At 61.4% G+C, this 16,337-nt stretch overlaps 2 protein-coding genes across 2 annotated transcripts in view; both read left to right on the top strand.

Annotated features, from left to right (window-relative positions):
• BAIAP2L2 (BAR/IMD domain containing adaptor protein 2 like 2) overlaps nt 1-8,749 on the top strand; it is a 28,301-nt gene extending 19,552 nt beyond the window's left edge. Inside the window, exons 8-14 of the mRNA XM_055328564.1 lie at nt 3,727-3,879; nt 4,149-4,269; nt 4,405-4,642; nt 6,810-6,932; nt 7,237-7,444; nt 8,027-8,070; nt 8,261-8,749. Coding sequence (XP_055184539.1) covers nt 3,727-3,879; nt 4,149-4,269; nt 4,405-4,642; nt 6,810-6,932; nt 7,237-7,444; nt 8,027-8,070; nt 8,261-8,336 — 963 coding nt within the window. The 3' untranslated portion in view covers nt 8,337-8,749. The remainder of the gene's footprint in view (nt 1-3,726; nt 3,880-4,148; nt 4,270-4,404; nt 4,643-6,809; nt 6,933-7,236; nt 7,445-8,026; nt 8,071-8,260) is intronic.
• A 1,734-nt stretch (nt 8,750-10,483) lies between these two features.
• Nucleotides 10,484-15,154, top strand: SLC16A8 (solute carrier family 16 member 8). The gene is made up of 4 exons (XM_055328565.1): nt 10,484-11,015; nt 11,657-11,800; nt 12,045-12,890; nt 14,806-15,154. The coding sequence occupies exons 1-4, from the start codon at nt 10,802-10,804 to the stop codon at nt 15,114-15,116; spliced, it is 1,515 nt and encodes a 504-aa protein (XP_055184540.1). The 5' UTR covers nt 10,484-10,801; the 3' UTR covers nt 15,117-15,154.
• Nucleotides 15,155-16,337: the final 1,183 nt, after the last annotated feature.

Below are 16,337 nucleotides of genomic sequence, written 5' to 3' on the forward strand. Positions count from 1 at the left end.
CCCCATCCCACCAACCCCCCCTTCCGGAATGGGCAACCATGGATCTATATTCTGTCTCTATAGATGTGCCTCTTCTGGACATTTCCTATAAATGGAACCATACACTATGTGGTCCTTTGTGGGTAAGATTCACCCGTGTTGTGGCACATACCATCCTTCGTTCCTTGTTACTGCCAAATACTATCCCGTTGTCTGCAGAGACCACGTTGATTTAACCAGTCATCAGTGGATGGACATCTGGGTTGTTTCTACTTGGCGGTTGTTATAAATAATGCTGCTACGGATATATGTAGACGTCTCTATGTGGACGTATGTTTTCATTCCTCGTGGCTACCTGGGAGGGGACTTGCTGAGAATAGGCTAACTCTGTGTTTAACCATTTAGGGAATTCCAGACTGTTTTCCAAAGCAGTTGCACCATCTCACATCACGGTCTCACCCACACTGCTTCCTCCACATCCCTGCCGACACTTGTTATTGTCAGTCATCTTGATTAAAACCACGCTAGTGGCTGTGAAGTGGTAGCCCTTCTGATGTGCACTTCTCTGATGACTAGTGTGCTTGTTGGCCATTTAAATACCTTGTCAGAAAAAAAAAAAAGAAACCTTGTCAGGAAGCTTCTTTCTCCCCATATCCTGAACAGGTAACCTCCAACATTAAGAGGAGAGCCACTCGTCTTTTTTTTTTTTTTCAATACCAAAATGCCAATTGGCTTTATTTAAAATAAAGAATATATATACTTACATACACACATAAGTTGATCTTATTAATCCATCTACTAAATATTAAGCTTTTATTTACCAAGGACCAAATAAAGTCTTGATTGGAGTAATATTCAAATTGACAACAAAGATAAGGGAAATTAAGCTTATCTCCACTCTCTTGAACCTAATATTAAACATGACCACTTTGCTTCAAAATAGAATCTTGTTGGTACCGTATTCCAGGAAGTGGTATCAAATGTTTTATCAGTGAATTTTCAAAAGTAAATCACTTTTTCTGCATATTAGTATCAAAAGGATAGATCCAATGCTTCAATAGAGTATGTAGCAATTAGGGGCACCTGGGTGGCTCAGTCCATTAAGTGTCTGCTTTCGGCTCAGGTCTTGATCCCAGGATTCTGGGATCAAGCTCCACAGGGAGTCTGCTTCTCCCTCTCCCACTCCCCTTGTTTGTGCTTTCTCTCTCTGTTTTAAAATAGAATATCTTGCGAGCTTATGCAGGTCAAACTCAGGAGAGCTGAGTGATTGCCCCGCAGGAGGGAGCCATGGATTGAATGAGCCAGACTTCCCCTACGTATGGGGGAGAATGGACAGGTATCGTGTTGTCTGATCCAGCTGGGCTTTAGGACACACTAGATCAAACTCCTAAGATAGTCAACCACAAATATTTATGTGTTACTATATCCATAAACAGATTGCACAAGATTTGGAACAAGGTTTACTTATTTATTTATTTTTAAAGACTTATTTATTTATTTTAGAAAGAGAGCAAGAGAGAGGGCAGAGGGAGGGGCAGAGGAAGAGGGAGAGAATCCTCAAGCAGACTCCCTGATGAACACAGAGCCTGACACGGGGCTTGATCCCAGGACCATGAGACCATGACCTGAGCCGAAACCAAGAGCTGGTTGCCCAACTGAGTGAGCCACCCAGGTGCCCCTTGGAACAAAATTTAAAAAATGGTGAAGGTCTGAGCACAGCAAGAGGTCACACTCACACTCCCCCAGTCCTGGCTGAGTCTGCATCTGGTCAATAACATGCCTCTCTGCCCACCTCACCCTCAGCTTCTCTGGGTTTATGGCACTTGTGAGAGTCCATCTCCAGGATAAATTCCTAGGAATGGAACTGGTGAGCCCAAGGATATAGGCATTGGTTGTCCCAGTTTACCCTCTTGCTGGTAATGTAGGACATTCCCTTCTCCCTGACAACAGTGTGAGAGCAAACTTTTCAATCTCTGCTAATCAGCAAGGTAAAACCGGTATCTCTGTGTGGTTTTATTTTATACTTGTCTTATAAGTGAGACAGATCTTTTCATGGCTCTGAGCCATCGGATGTCCTTTACTGGGACAGGTCAGCCTCTTTTCTTCTATTTTTCTTATTCATTTCTTGGAGCTCTTTATATGTTACTGAAATGAGCCCTTCCTTGGTGATGCATTGCAAATATTTTCCCAGTTTGTCACTTATCATTGGTCATTGCTTATGGTAGGTTTTGTCATGTTTTAAAAAATTGTTTTCATTTAGCTAACTTTATCAGCCTTTTCTAGTCTGTGGGGTCTCAAGCATACTTAGAATGGCTCTTCCAGTCCATAAATGTTTTAAAAATTCTTCCAAGGTCTCCTAATGGTCTTGAAAGCCTGCACGGTGTTTCTTTCCAACCACAGGCAAAATTGCTTGGAGGCAGGAATCAGGGAAGCCAGTAAAGTTGAGTGCTGTCCAGGCTGGGACTTGGTGCTGTGGCCTTTACTCCCAGAAGCCCTTAGCACCCTGGTGGGTGCTTTCCACTGAATGTTCTCAAATTGGACAAAAACTCTTTTAAAAATGTGGTATGCAGAACCCAACGTGCTTGCTTTGCACACTGCTTCTGCAGCACGCACATGAAGACATTTGGAGTTTGGTCTCTGTGCTGTTTTGCTAATTCTGCAAGGGAACAGAGGGGGTGTCCACCTAGTGACCAAGGGGACTAGTTCCTCCTGTGATGTGAGTTGCTTCTGTTTTGCTGCCTGAGATCCCTATGAGACTTTCAGCAGCTGGGCCAGACAGGAGGCAGGATCTTAGAAAGGTGCAGTCACAGGCACAACTTGCTTACTTACCTCTAGGAATTACCTAGCCCTGGGAGCAGCAATCCCTGCAGGACTGGCAAAGCCCCAGGACTTCAAAACATTATAAAATACAGAAAATTAAAAACATGATTAATGCACACAGCGGGTCTGACACTTAAAACCCTCCCACCCCAAGCTGTTATGGAGTATGTGGTCAACTGCTGAGTTTCCCCTCCTTGAAAGTATTCAGAGTTAGATGCCCATGTTCCTGGGACACAAGGAATGCTTATAGACTAAAAGGAATTGACTGGTAAAACTATTTGAAAGGCTTCTTTTAGGAAACTACTCAAATTGGCTTACACAGGAAAGGTGCTTATCACTTTAGTTACTATGAAGCTCAAGGGTTTCAGGTATAGCTGGATCTAGGAGCATGCATGTCATCAGAAATTTGCCATTTTCCCTTAGTTATGGTTTCCTGTGCTGGCTTCACTCTATTTAGCCAAGTCCATGAGGTCAAAGAATGTATCTTTCCAGATTGTTCCAGGATAAGTACTGGGATTGGGGTCTCTGGTCACAGTTTTTGGCTAAGTGTCATCCCCGAGTCCATCACCTTAACCGGCAGGATGGAGCGACCTGAGCGGCCAGGCCCGGGTTCTACCCCTACCCCGGTCCTGGGCCTTGGGGGAGCAGGGCCAAAGCACACGGCCTGAGAGGAGGGGCAGGAGAAGCACCTCAAGGAAAACCGAGGGGCCTTGGACCCAAGAGGGTTGGGCGGTGGACGAGTCCAACGTGACAGGGGGGCAGCAGCAGCGATCTCTGGCTCCTTCCCGCCAGAAAATCGGGTCCCCCCAGCTTGGGGGCCCGCGTGCCCAGGCCTGGCCGTCTGGGGGCCGCTGGGGGCCGCTGGGGCCGGCTGACGCCCGCTGACGCCGCTGACGCCCGCTGACGCCCGTGTCCCCCCGCGGCCAGGCCCGGGGCGTGCTCCAGAACCGCGTGCTGCTGTGGAAGGAGCAGTCGGAGGCCAGCCGCAGCCCGTCGCGCGCCCACTCCCCGGGCCTGCTGGGGCCCGTGCTGGGGCCGCCCTACCCCTCGGGCCGCCTGACGCCCACCCGCCCGGACATGGTGAGGCCCTGGGCGCCCCCGCCGCCGCCGTTCGCGCCCCCGCCGGCCCCCGCCTGGAGCCTCCTGCGCCCCGGGCTCCCCGTCTACGCGGCGCCCCCGGGCCCGCCGCCCTTCCGCCCCGGCCTGGCCCCGGCGCCCCCGTGGTGGTGGCCCGGCCGCCGGCCCCAGAACCCCTACGCCGACGCCTGGGACTGGGGGTGGGGGCTGGACTAGGGCCCCGCGGCGGCCCCCTCCCCGCCCCACCCTGCCCTGCCCGTCTCCCCTCGCAGCCCCAGAGGCCCCTGGCGGAGTTCAGCTCCCCGCGCAGCCGGCACGGCTCCGGCTCCTACGGCGCCCCCGAGCCCGCCGAGCCGCGGGCCGCGACGCAGCTGCCCCGGACGCCGTCGGCCTGTGAGTGCGGGCGGGGCGGGGCGGGGGGGCGCCCCGGGGGAGGGGATCCCGGCCGGGAGGACGCCGCAGCGGGCGGGATCGCGGGCAGACGCGGGGGGACCGGCCACCCACGCGCCCGCGCTCCCCGCCCGGCAGCCTCGCTCTACGCCGGCGGCGCCCGCTGCTCGCGCTCCGACTCCCTCGGCGAGCGCCCGGGCGGGGGCGGCGGCGGCGGCGGCGGCGGCGGCGGCGCCAGGAGGGTCCGCGCCCTCGTCTCCCACTCGGAGGGCGCCAACCACACGCTGCTGCGCTTCTCGGCCGGAGACGTCGTGGAGGTGCTGGTGCAGGAGGCCCAGAACGGCTGGCTCTACGGCAAGCTGGAGGGCTCGTCCGCGTGAGTGGGAGCCCTGGGCGCGGGGGGGGGGGGGGGAGGCGGGGGGGGGAGAGGCGGGGGAGGGGGGGGAGGCCCCAGGCCTGGGATCCGCCCGATGGAGGCTTGTCCCGCCCCTCGCGCCCCCCTGCGCTCTGGGGCTCAGACAGTTCTCCGCCCCCCCCCCCCCCCCCCCCCCCCGCCCTCGGTGTCCTCATCCATCCACCGGATGTAGGCCAAGGACAGGGTGGCGGCCCTTGGGAGGAATGGGAAGGTTCTCTCACGCGTGGGAACGCTGCAGGAACCCGACTGCTTGGGCACTTTCTGGATGCCCCACACGGAGGGAGGAGCAGCTTCCACTCTGCACCCTGAGAAAGTCAGCAGAGTAGATGGAGGGGGTGCACCTGCAGGCGGGCTCCCCCAGGCCAGGCCCACAGGCCATGCTGGGACCTCACAGGCTGAGTTGCAGCCCGTGCAGGGAAGGTCCTTAAAGATCGCCAAGGGGGGTTGGTTTTGACACCAGGAGTGGAAGCTAGAGGTGGGGAAATCCATCGGGGTCCCTGCAAGGCTGGCAGACAGTAGGGGTTGGCAGCCCAGAAAAGGGGCGTGTGCAAGGATCACTTTTTCTGCCAAAGAGGAGGGAGGGAGGAGGTGGGAGCATGTGGGAGCCAGGCAGTGACCCCCACAGGGCTTATGGAGGGGGACTGTGTGGTGCTCACTCCCACTTATGCTGTGGGGGAGAAGGGATGAACGAGGGCTTCGAGGGAGGAGTCAGCAGGTGCCTGTGAAGGACTTGCAAGGGTGGTGGGTGGGTCAGTGGGCCATGGACAGGTAAAGGGTGGATGGGAGGGTGTGGGTCAGTGGATGGTGGTGGATGGAAGATGAACTGGGGGTGGTCACATGGGCGGGAAGATGCAGGTCAGTAGGTAGGGATGCATTGAGTGTTGCGGGTGAGGGGAAGCACAGATAAGGGGTGCTTAGACGGAGGAGTGACTGGAAAGGTATGTGAATGAGTTGGTAGAGGGGCAGCCAGGTGGTCAAGAGGTGATAGATGGATTAGGGACTGGTCGTCCGTGGGTGGTTGCACTCATGGATCACAGATGGGTGATGCAAGATGGGATGGCGCAAGGGTAGAGGGACGGATGGCAGGTGACCACTGGACCAAGAATTGAAGGGTGGGCTGGCCGGCAGAGAGATGGCTACAAACACCAGGGCGGAACCCCCTGCTCTGTGGGCCCACACCAGCAGGCAGCAGGAGCCCTGAAAGTCCCCACAACAGGTGTGTAGCTGACCTCCTGGGGACCTGAACAGCTCTGAACCACCCAGACCCGTGCTCTCAAACCACGTTCCTGGGTCGCGGCTGGGGAAGGAGGTGGCAGGTTGTATCAGTGGGCACTTTATGGTGAAAGCAGAGCTAAAGCATATGGAAATGTTTTGTTCTGTCATTTTGAGCTGAAATCCAGTTACCTTTAGGTGAGAAAGTTGTTGATTACGTTGTGGGGCCTAAGGGGGCTTTTTGGAGAACACTTTCCCAAATGCTCTGCAAGGATCTGATGGGTCCAATAGGGTCTGAAAAAGCTGAGGAACATCAGTCCAAGTGCCTTTCCCAAGGCCCATCTGCTCTGCAGGTGCAGTAATGAGACTCCAGTCAGGCAAAGACCAAGCGCAGGGCTACCTGGGGTCACCAGAACCAGAGTCCTAGGGTGGGTGGCCACAGTGGGGCTGAGGAGCAACCGGCCCTGGCTCAGGTGCCCCTTCCTCTGGGTTCATACAGTTGTCTGTGGTCCTGACCCCTTCCCAGTCACCCTTGTCATCATGCATTTTCAAATCTGTCTGTCCGCCGGGTGGGGAGCCTCTAGGCTAGTAGGAAGGGTGTCTGGCTCTTCGTGGGCCTCACATGGTGGGTGCTCAGTGGGTGGGGAATGAAGTGGGTCACAGCATGTCCTCAGACACTCTACTTTCTGCCTTGGGCTTCCAGTGCCTCCTCAGGTGACCTGGCCCCTGGCAGGACATGAGTCTGGACTTGAATGTCGAGAAAGATCTCCTCAAGGGATGCAATGAGTTAGTCTGGGTAAAGCCCTCTGAGCGAGGCCTGGCCCGTAGCACTGCTCAGTAAGAGCTCCCAGGAGGGTGAGTTTGACCTCTTTTTTTGGGCCTTCTGCTCATGGGGCCCTCTGCCTGCACCCCGCAGGAGCGGCTGGTTCCCTGAGGCCTATGTGAAACCTTTGGAGGAGATGCCCATGAGTCCCATGAATGCCTTGAGCCCAGTGACCTCCATGAACCCAATGAGCCCTATGAATGAGCTACCTTCCAGGTACCCGGTGGTCAGAAGTGGGGCAGGGGTGGGGACTTCAATGGGGGTGGCGCCTTAGGGGACATCTGTGAGTTGCGATCCTGAGTGGACTCAGCCTCCTTTGGCCTTTGGAGGAAGGGGACCCCCTCCTTTCTACATGTGACAGCCATTGCGTCTATCCCTCTACCTCCAAGCCCGTGGCCTCCTTTCACCCGTGTGCGAGGGAAGAGGCTGTAGGACGCTTAGGAGCCCAGCAAGATGGGGTAGGGTGCAGTAGGGGCCTCCCGCCTGACCCCCTACGCCTCCCTCCCTCCTCTGGACTCAGATCCTACCCGCTCCGGGGCAGCCACAGCCTTGATGACCTCCTGGGCCGGCCGGGCAACTCCACAGCACCCTCAGAGTACTGGGATGGCCAGCCCCGGTCCCGAACCCCGAGCCGCATCCCCAGCCGCGCCCCCAGCCCCGCGCCTCCACCCTTGCCCAGCAGCCGGCGAAGCAGCATGGGCAGCACGGGGGTGGCCAGTGACGTCAAGGTGAGCCCCCCGCTGCAACGCCTGTGCCCAGCCCTCACCCAGTGGGCAGGGAGACTGGAGGCCAGGTAACCCTCCTGCTTTGCCACTGGCTGGCTGGCAGGGGGTCTTCCCCGCCGCAGCCTCAGTTTGCCCATCTGTGGGGGAGGTGTAGGATGGATTTCTGAGTCTGGGGCAGAGGGAAAGGGGAAAGCATTCCTCTCAGGGACTGGAGCCCCCGTTGTCCTGCTGGGAGCACTGGAAAAGGCCTGTGCTCTCTACCTCCCCACCCCCTGGGAGAGGCAAGACCAGGATCCTGGGTCAGAGCCAGGGCTGGAGCTGGTGGGGCAAGACTGGGGTGAGTTGTGGGGTGCGGGGAGGGCATCTGCAGCCTGGGAGTTGGTACTTGGGTCCAGAGGCTTCTCAAGTCTGCGATCCACAGAATTCTGGGCTTCAGAACACCCCAGCCTTATTTCCCAGAAGCCTGGCACTGCAGGGGCATCTGGTCTCGTCCTCTGCCTTCCTGGAATGGGGAGTGGCAGAGGCAGGGGCTCACCTGCCCCTCTCCGCCCCCTAAACCTGGCCCTTCCTCCACCCCCACTGCAGAAACTCATGTCCTGGGAGCAGCAACCCCCAGAGCTCTTCCCTCGGTGAGTCCTAGAGCAGGAGTCAGAGGGGCAGGGCTCAGAGGGGGCTGTGAGGGAAGTCGAGGCAGGGGTGAGTGGAGATGGGGGGGCAGGAGGTCGGGGCGGACACAGGCTCAGGTGCCCAGCCACTTCCCCTGGACCCAGAGCCAGCTGACCACCTGGGCCCCTTTCACCCCGACCTCTCCCCTCACAGGGGCACCAACCCCTTTGCCACCGTAAAGCTGCGTCCTACTGTCACCAACGACCGCTCAGCGCCCCTCATCCGCTGAGGTGCCTCCGTCCATCAGGGGTCTGAGGTCGTACCCCCACGCCTGCCCAGGGGCTGCCCAGAGCTGGCGGCAGCGGCAGCAGCAGCAGCAGTGGATCCAGGGAGCCGGGGTCCTGATACTGGGGATACTGGGGGTGGCTGCCCTTCCCCAAACCATGCCCTCAGCTTGAGCAGCTCCCAGGGGACTGGCCTGGGGTCTGGGGCCGTCAGAATAAAGCAGGCAGCATTGGGGGGCGGGATCATTTCTTCCCCCAACGAGGGCCCTAGAACTCTCCCTGGGGGCCTCCCTTGTGCACCCCAACCCTTCCCCGCCCCATGAGGGAGGAGCCCCCACACCCCTCCTTCCCCACCCTATGTATGTCCTCCTGTTGGACTTTTGTAAACAGTGAGAAATAAAAGCAGGTGGACACAGCAGCAGGACTGGCAGTGTGTGATTTGGGACCTAGGGTGGGGGCTTGGCGCTGGAGGCGTCCCACTGGAGAATGGGGTCCCCGAGGCCCTGCGGGTCCCTGGTTGTTCCCTGGGAGGCGTCTGCTCCCGCACAGACTCTCACAGCCCTGGGCTAAAGCAAATCTCTAGGTCTGCCCTGAAGCCCTCCAGCTGTATCCACCCACGGGCCCAGTGTCTGTGCCGCTCTAGGATTCCCAGGAAAGGGTGGCCTCGCCGGAGGGGGAGGGGTGGCAGTGGCCAAGGTCTGGGACCACCAGCAAGTCACCCTCCGGCAGCCTGGGACACAGCACCCTTTGTTCTGGACCCTCCCGCCCTCGCAGTCCCAGGCTCAGCGACCTGGATTAGCCTGATCCAGAGGAAAGCCTCAGAGGCCCCTCCTGGAATGTGGTCTGGGGGTGGGGGGCCAGCGAGCCACTGAGGTGAGTAGGGCTGGTGGGGTCTCTCAGGGGCAGGGCGATGCTCCCAGCAGCACTAGGACCCTCCCCCCCCCACCCCCCTGCCAGAGCAGAGCTCTGTGCATCCTCTGCCCAGTGGAGGGGCCTCCTCTCTAGCTCTGCTGGTAGAGCCTGAGACCCGGCCCCCCACCGTGAGGTCCAGCTTGGCCCTGCACTGCGGCCAATGCCCTGTCCTTTCTCCCTTTCCAAGCAAAAGCCTCTTAGAGGGGTTGAGGGGGGACACTCTAAGCCCTAGGCCTGAGGGGGAGAGCCGTGGGTGAGCCAGGCCAGCGGCCGATCTGCAGGCCAGCCCGGGGGTCTTCGGCCGCGGCCCCCGTAAGGCTAGCTTCCCCGGGGGAGCCAGCGGGCAGCCCCTCCCGGTCGGCCTCAGGAGATGTGAGGCTGGACATCCAAAGCCACGGGACGGCTCAGGTGAGTGGGGGTGAGGGCTGCCAGGACCGACCCCTTGTCCGGAGAGGGGACAGCAGGCAGGAAAAGCCAGAACCTGGTCCTGCTGAGAGAGGGTCGGCGTCCCAGATCCCCACGGGGTGCCTGGCACTGCCCAGCGCCAGGAGGAAGACCCTGGGTGCAGCCGGGCAGCAGGAGGGAAGGAGGCTCCGGCCCCAGCTGCGGGCTGGCCCACCCACCTGGGCTGTTCCGGGGGCCACGGGAGGCTGCTGCGTGCACCCCTGGCTGGAGCTCCACAAGTGTGAGAGACTTCAGAGCTCTTTTCTGCTTGTGGAGGGTTTGGGGAGCTGCTTGGGGTTTGGAGAACAGAAGGTCTCTTTAGTGCCCCCTCAAAGGTCAAGGTGGAGCCAGAGTCCCGACCGCACCCCACCAAGACTCCCGGTTGGCCCCGGGGCAATGGGCCGCCCATCTTACAGGTGACAAGACTGAGGCTCAGCGAGGCAGGAGGATCCGCCTGAGTCACAGAGCGGATCCACGGCTAAGCTGGGATGAACTGGAGCTCAGCTTCTTTGGCTCCTGAAACGAGGCTAATGTTACTCCAAAATGTCTGGGGTTTTTTGTTTTGTTTTATTTTTTTTTTCCATAATATTCTGATGACAATAGTCATTTCTGGTCATTGAGAAAAATGAAGAACACTTGGCCAAGGAGCCAAATACACCCAGCCATTTTGCAGCTGGCACCTGGCTACCCTTCTCTGCACGCCCCACGCCCCCCCCCCACGTGAGTTCTTGCACCCTGGGAACCCTGGCAGTTCCCACGCAGCTGGGGCACACACACTGGCCGCCCAGCTCCCCCACTCACCAGCACCCCCTCTCCGGCCACCGCTAGGTCCCTAGGAAGGAGTGCCCTCCGGAGCCCGTCTTCCTGAAGTCCTGACCCAGGTGGGATCGATTCTATTATCCTCCTCTCACCTTTTATAAGCCCTTTGGAGGAGGGCAAGTTTGGGGTGAGGCGCTACCTCGGTTTTCCCTCCTGGCTCATTCCCCGAGCAGGGCTCACCTGGGTAGCCCCGTGCCTCAGTTTCCCCACGGTGGGTCTCCATCCGCCTTCCTTGCCGGGGCTACAGACCTTCCCTGCCCCCTCCTGTCCCCTTCCTCCAGCAGAGGCAGCAGCGATGGGCGCTGGCGGCCCGCGGCGGGGCGAGGGACCCCCAGACGGGGGCTGGGGCTGGGCCGTGCTGGGCGCCTGCTTCGTGGTCACCGGGTTCGCCTACGGCTTCCCCAAGGCCGTGAGCGTCTTCTTCCGCGCGCTGATGCGCGACTTCGGCGCGGGCTACAGCGACACGGCCTGGGTGTCCTCCATCATGCTCGCCATGCTCTACGGCACGGGTCAGACCCCCTGGCAGGCCCCTCCCCAACCCCAGGCCCAGGGCTGAGGGCGGGATCCCCGACCCGCTGGGCATCCCAGGGAAACCACTTTCTCCCTGTGGAGACGCTGGCCCCAGAGAAGGGAGGAGAGGGCAGGGGCTGACCGGCAAGTTTGGCCCCCCTGCAGGGCCCCTCCTTTCCCGCCAAAGACCTACACCCGCTTCTCTTACAGGTGGGGGAACAGATCTAAATAAAATCCACCACCCCACCCCCCCCCCGCTCCGGGTTCCCTAGCCCCCTGGGGGGTGGAGGACCTGCTGGCGTTAATCCCAGCCCAGCGCCTGGGGGGTGTGAGTAAGGGACGGAAAGAGCCTGGGCGGCCCAAGGGACGATTCCAGCTGCGCAGATAAAAAGGGAGGGGTCTGCTCCTTCTGCTTTGGGTTCCCCGTTCTCTGGAGGGGTGGGGGGTGGGGCCTGTGGACAAGGACAGGTCCCTGCCTTGCGGCCCCGCAGGCGCCTCCCAGCCAAGCTGTGTGACCTTGGCCAGACGCTGCCGTCTCTGAACAGCGGGTGCCCTTATCCCTTGGAGCCACCGTCTGGGGCTGGAGTGTCCAGGGAGAGCGCTTAGTCCGGCGGGAGCGGTGACGGTGCCCTGCCCACAGGTCCAGTCTCCAGCATCCTCGTGACCCGCTTCGGCTGTCGCCCGGTGATGCTGGTGGGGGGGCTGCTGGCCTCGGCGGGCATGGTCCTAGCATCCTTCGCCACGCGCCTCCTGGAGCTGTACCTGACGGCCGGGGTGCTCACAGGTGAGGGCGGCCCTTCCTCGGCTCCCCGCCTCCCCTATGAGGACGGGGCTGGGGGGGGGGGTTGGGGGGCAGGGAGTCCTCGCTGGTGCAAGACCTCCTGGTCCTCGGTTTCCCCTCGGAGAGGCGGCCGGCCCGCCCCTCCCGCCGGGATAGGGGCGTCCCGGGGTGGGGGCGCCCTGGGTGGGGCCCGGGGTGGGTGGGGGCGTCCCCGGAGAGCCCCCGCCCAGCGCCGCGCCGCCCGCAGGCCTGGGCCTGGCCCTCAACTTCCAGCCGTCGCTCATCATGCTGGGGCTGTACTTCGAGCGGCGGCGGCCCCTGGCCAACGGGCTGGCGGCGGCGGGCAGCCCCGTGTTCCTGTCGGCGCTGTCGCCGCTGGGCCAGCAGCTGCTCGAGCACTTCGGCTGGCGCGGCGGCTTCCTGCTGCTCGGCGGCCTCCTGCTGCACTGCTGCGCGTGCGGCGCCGTCATGCGCCCTCCGCCGGGGCCCGGCCCGCGGCCTCGCCGGGACAGCGCGGACGAGCCTCCCGCCGACGCGGACGCCGAGGCCGAGGCCGAGGCCGAGCGCCCCGCGCTGCGCCTGCGCGAGGCGCCCCCTGGCGGCCGGCCCCGGCGGCGGCTGCTGGACGTGGCGGTGTGCGCCGACCGCGCCTTCGCGGTGTACGCCGTCACCAAGTTCCTGATGGCGCTCGGGCTCTTCGTGCCCGCCATCCTGCTGGTGAACTACGCCAAGGACGCGGGCGTGCCGGACGCCGACGCCGCCTTCCTGCTGTCCATCGTGGGCTTCGTGGACATCGTGGCGCGGCCGGCCTGCGGCGCCCTGGCGGGCCTGGCGCGCCTCCGCCCGCACGTCGCCTACCTCTTCAGCCTGGCCCTGGTGGCCAACGGGCTCACGGACCTGAGCAGCGCGCGCGCGCGCTCCTACGGCGCCCTGGTGGCCTTCTGCGTCGCCTTCGGGCTCTCGTACGGCATGGTGGGGGCGCTGCAGTTCGAGGTGCTCATGGCGGCCGTGGGCTCGCTCCGCTTCCCCAGCGCGCTGGGCCTGGTGCTGCTCGTCGAGGCCGTGGCCGTGCTCATCGGACCGCCGTCTGCCGGTGCGCCCCGCGGGAGGAGCGGACGCGGGCGAGAGGCCCGAGACGAGGGGGGCGCGCCGTGTCCCAGATGCAGCTGCCGGGGGTGCCGGGGGGTCGGGGGTGCCAGGTGGGCCCCCCTCCACGGCTAATTGGCCCTCCTCCAAGCCGGCACCACGAGGCCTGGGAGGGGCCGGGAGGGCGGGAAAGGTACCTCGAGGAACCAGCGGCGGGTCCTCTCCAGCGTTGGCGCCAAGTCCCGGGAAGCGCAGACGCGTATTCCGCAGAGGTGGGAGACCTGCGGGCGCCTAGCTCGGCGCCCCAACGAGAGCAGAGCCCCGCCCAGGGCCGCTGCCCCTTCCTCTGGAGCCCCGCAGCTCAGTGCTTCAGCGTGCCCAGCCTCTAAGGGTCACCAGGACAGGGGCAGCGTGTTTGAGGAAGCGGCCGTGTGGCCAGGAGCAGCCTGTGGAGAGCTCAGTGTGCTCCTGCGGTGGTCACCCTGGGGCCCAGAGGGGGCTGCCTCCCTCCCCTCTGCAGCGGGCCACGGCCAGGCCCTGCCCTGGCTCCAGCCCTTCACTGTGCCACGGCCCACTGGGCACTCCACAGGAGTCCACGAGGGGCCAGGGAAGGATTCCCGCAGGGTAGACCCAAATGAGGACACGGGACAGTGTGGGGCACATTAGAGGGGCAGCGTTCCTATACAAGTGATGCAGAAAGTGAGTTTGGAAATGGGGGGGATATTAGGGTCCTCTCGGGTTGGTGGGTTGTCCCTGAAACAGCAGAGAGCCTGCTTGTGAGCAGGAGCGCTGTCGGGCTGCGTGATGGAGCAATGAGGGGAGGCCACCTTTGCTGGGGCCCAGCCTGCCCCTGAGATAGGGCAAGCCGCCCCCCCCCTTCTGGGGCTGGGGTAGCTGAGCGCCCTTGTCAAGCCTTATCATCTCACTTGACTCTGTGAGGGTGGCCCCCCCAAGCCCACCACCAAAAGCCACAAAACCAGCCCTCCAGAGGCTCAGGGACGCATCTTCCATTTTCTCATGTGACCTGGGGGGGTGGATCTAATAGGACACAAGAAGGTGATGAACACTGCAGGGCTGCGTATGGGAGGGGCAGGGGCAGGACAGGCCTGCTGGGCAGGGACCAGGAGGGCGAGTCTGGGAAGAGTGCCCAGAGGGGCTCAGGCAGGCAGCCAGCCTGGGGGACACAGGAAGCCTCCTTGAGCTGTTGACCAAGGGGTCACAGCCTGGGGTGGCGGGCAACAAAAATGCCAAGAGGGTGGAGCCCACAGAGGAACCATACTGGGGGGGGGCAGTATTTGCAATGAAAATTAAGATTTTCCTGAGTATGAAAGTAGTACGTGCCTGGATAGAGCACTCGGAAAATACAGAGGGGGAAAGGGGAGTTGTGACTCACAAGTCCTGCCCCCAGCCCGCACTACTGGGCACTCAGTCTAGGGTCCAGGGGCCCCCTGGCAGGGGCGGGAGGAGGCTGGGGGTGGGGTGGGGGAGATGGAGAGAAAGCTGAGCCAGGCCCCTGAAGACCAGGAGGGTTAGGTAGAAAGAGCAAGAGTTAGGGGCCCCCAGGAGGGTGAGGCTGAGCCAGGACCCCTCCCCACTTGCTAGCCAAGCAAGTCACAGGGCACACGTGGGGTTTCAGTCTGGGGTGGAGGGGGTGCCTTGTAACCTATAAAGTGCTGCCTCACTAAAGGCCTTTTATCACTTAAGAAATTGAGGTCCAAGGAGGTGGTGACATTTTCAAGGTCTAAGGGGGAGAACACCTGTGGGGTTTTGCCTCTTAAGACGGGAATAGAGACCAGGGTGTGTCTGTCACCCAAATGTAAACCCCACCAGAGGGAGGGCATGACCCTTTAATGTGAGGCTGTGGGGCAGGGTGAAGGGGGGGTTCCCTGCAGGCCCTCACCCCCCTCCTCCTTCCACCCCAGGCCGCCTGGTGGATGCCCTGAAGAACTACGAGATCATCTTCTACCTGGCTGGCTCTGAGGTGGCCCTGGCTGGGATCTTCATGGCTGTCGCCACCAAGTGTTGCCTGCACCGCTCTCGGGACACCCCGCCCGGCCAGGCGGCCGAGGGCGGGGCCAGCGACACCGAGGACGCGGAGGCCGAGGCGGACTCTGAGGCCCTGCCCACCGGTGCTGAGGAGCCGGGCAGCCACGAGCCCCCGGAGGTGCCAAGCCCGGGGGCCAGGCCCGCAGAGGTGGAGGCAGGGCCAGGGCGGGACACCAAGTCTGTATAGCCGAGGGCACCAGGCCAGGTGGGCTTACCCGCCCAGAGCCCCGGCTGTCCCAAGAGGACCTGCCACACCGGAGGCTGCTTTACAGAGCCCACCCCTGGGGTCTGGCAGGAGCTCCCACCCTCACCTGCCCTGTGGCCATGGCCAGGCCCTGCCCTGGCTTGGTGACGCTGCTGTGCACGGACAAGGGCTTGCCCTGTGTGACACTGAAGTTCATAAAGCTCAGCGGCAAGACAGAGGCTCTGTCCCTGTGCCTTCGCAGCTCTGGCGGCTGGCGGGGGTGGGAGGCAGTCTGAGAGGCTCTCCCCAGGGCCCTCTGACCGGGAAGGTGCTGGGGGAAGAAGTGGCAGGGATGGGGAAGGGGGGCCGTGGAGCAGGTGTCCTCAGACTCAGAGGCACTGGGGCCTCTTGCACTCCGATCCAAGTGCAGGGAGCCCCAGGTCTCACCTTGGCCGGGAAGCCTCTGGGATCTCTTCCCTCTGTATTGATTCTCTTCCCCCAAACCTGACACCTGGCACTTCCTTTGTCTCCCCGCCCCCCAAATCCTTTGAGTGTGGAAACCAGGCCCAAGAGTAGGAAGGGGCCTTCCCACCAGAGCCCTGGGACATTCAGCCATGGGCTCAGGAGGGCCCATCCCACCTGTGGCCCCCCTCCCTGCTGGTCTCATTTGCCATCCGGGTCCCACAGAGGCGTGGGGAGCCCTCGCGGAAGCCTGGCCAACTCACGCAGGTCTGTACTTCCCCGAGTCACTAGAACAGTGACTACGTTTTATTAAACACTCAGAGGCGGGGCTCTGTGCCAGGCACCGTTAAGCCCTTTACAAGAGTTAACTCATCAAATGCTTGTAACAGCCCAGTGAGGTAAGGACCATTACTGGCCACAAGCACAGATAGGGAAACTGAGGCACAGAGAGGTTAGGGAGTAGCTCAGGGTTGCAGAGGCTGTCTCTGGAGTCCTGGCTGCTGGTTGCAGTCTGTGCCCTTGGCCTGTACAGTGGCTGCGGTGATCTGGCCTGGAGCTCCAGGGGACCCGCAGAGACTCCCAGTGACCACCCGTTCCTCCCTCCACTCTCCCAGGCCTGCCTGGCAGCCCCCTTCAGGTTGCTGCCCACGACACGCAGTCAAAGCTGACAAGCTGAAAGCCACCCCTCCACCCCACTTTAGACCCTGCCCACCCTCCCAGCCTCTTGCCTCCTCCCCTTCTCAAGATGAGCGTGTATCATCC

The sequence above is a fragment of the Nyctereutes procyonoides genome, unplaced genomic scaffold (genome assembly GCF_905146905.1).
Source record: "Nyctereutes procyonoides isolate TBG_1078 unplaced genomic scaffold, NYPRO_anot_genome, whole genome shotgun sequence".
In the NCBI taxonomy this organism is placed as follows: domain Eukaryota; kingdom Metazoa; phylum Chordata; class Mammalia; order Carnivora; family Canidae; genus Nyctereutes; species Nyctereutes procyonoides.

Coding starts and splice junctions, on each gene's coding strand:
- SLC16A8 (XM_055328565.1), top strand. CDS start 10,802: ATGGGCGCTGGCGGCCCGCGGCGGGGCGAGGGACCCCCAGACGGGGGC. Junction 11,016..11,656: donor CGCCATGCTCTACGGCACGG/GTCAGACCCCCT, acceptor CCCTGCCCACAG/GTCCAGTCTCCAGCATCCTC. Junction 11,801..12,044: donor GACGGCCGGGGTGCTCACAG/GTGAGGGCGGCC, acceptor CGCCGCCCGCAG/GCCTGGGCCTGGCCCTCAAC.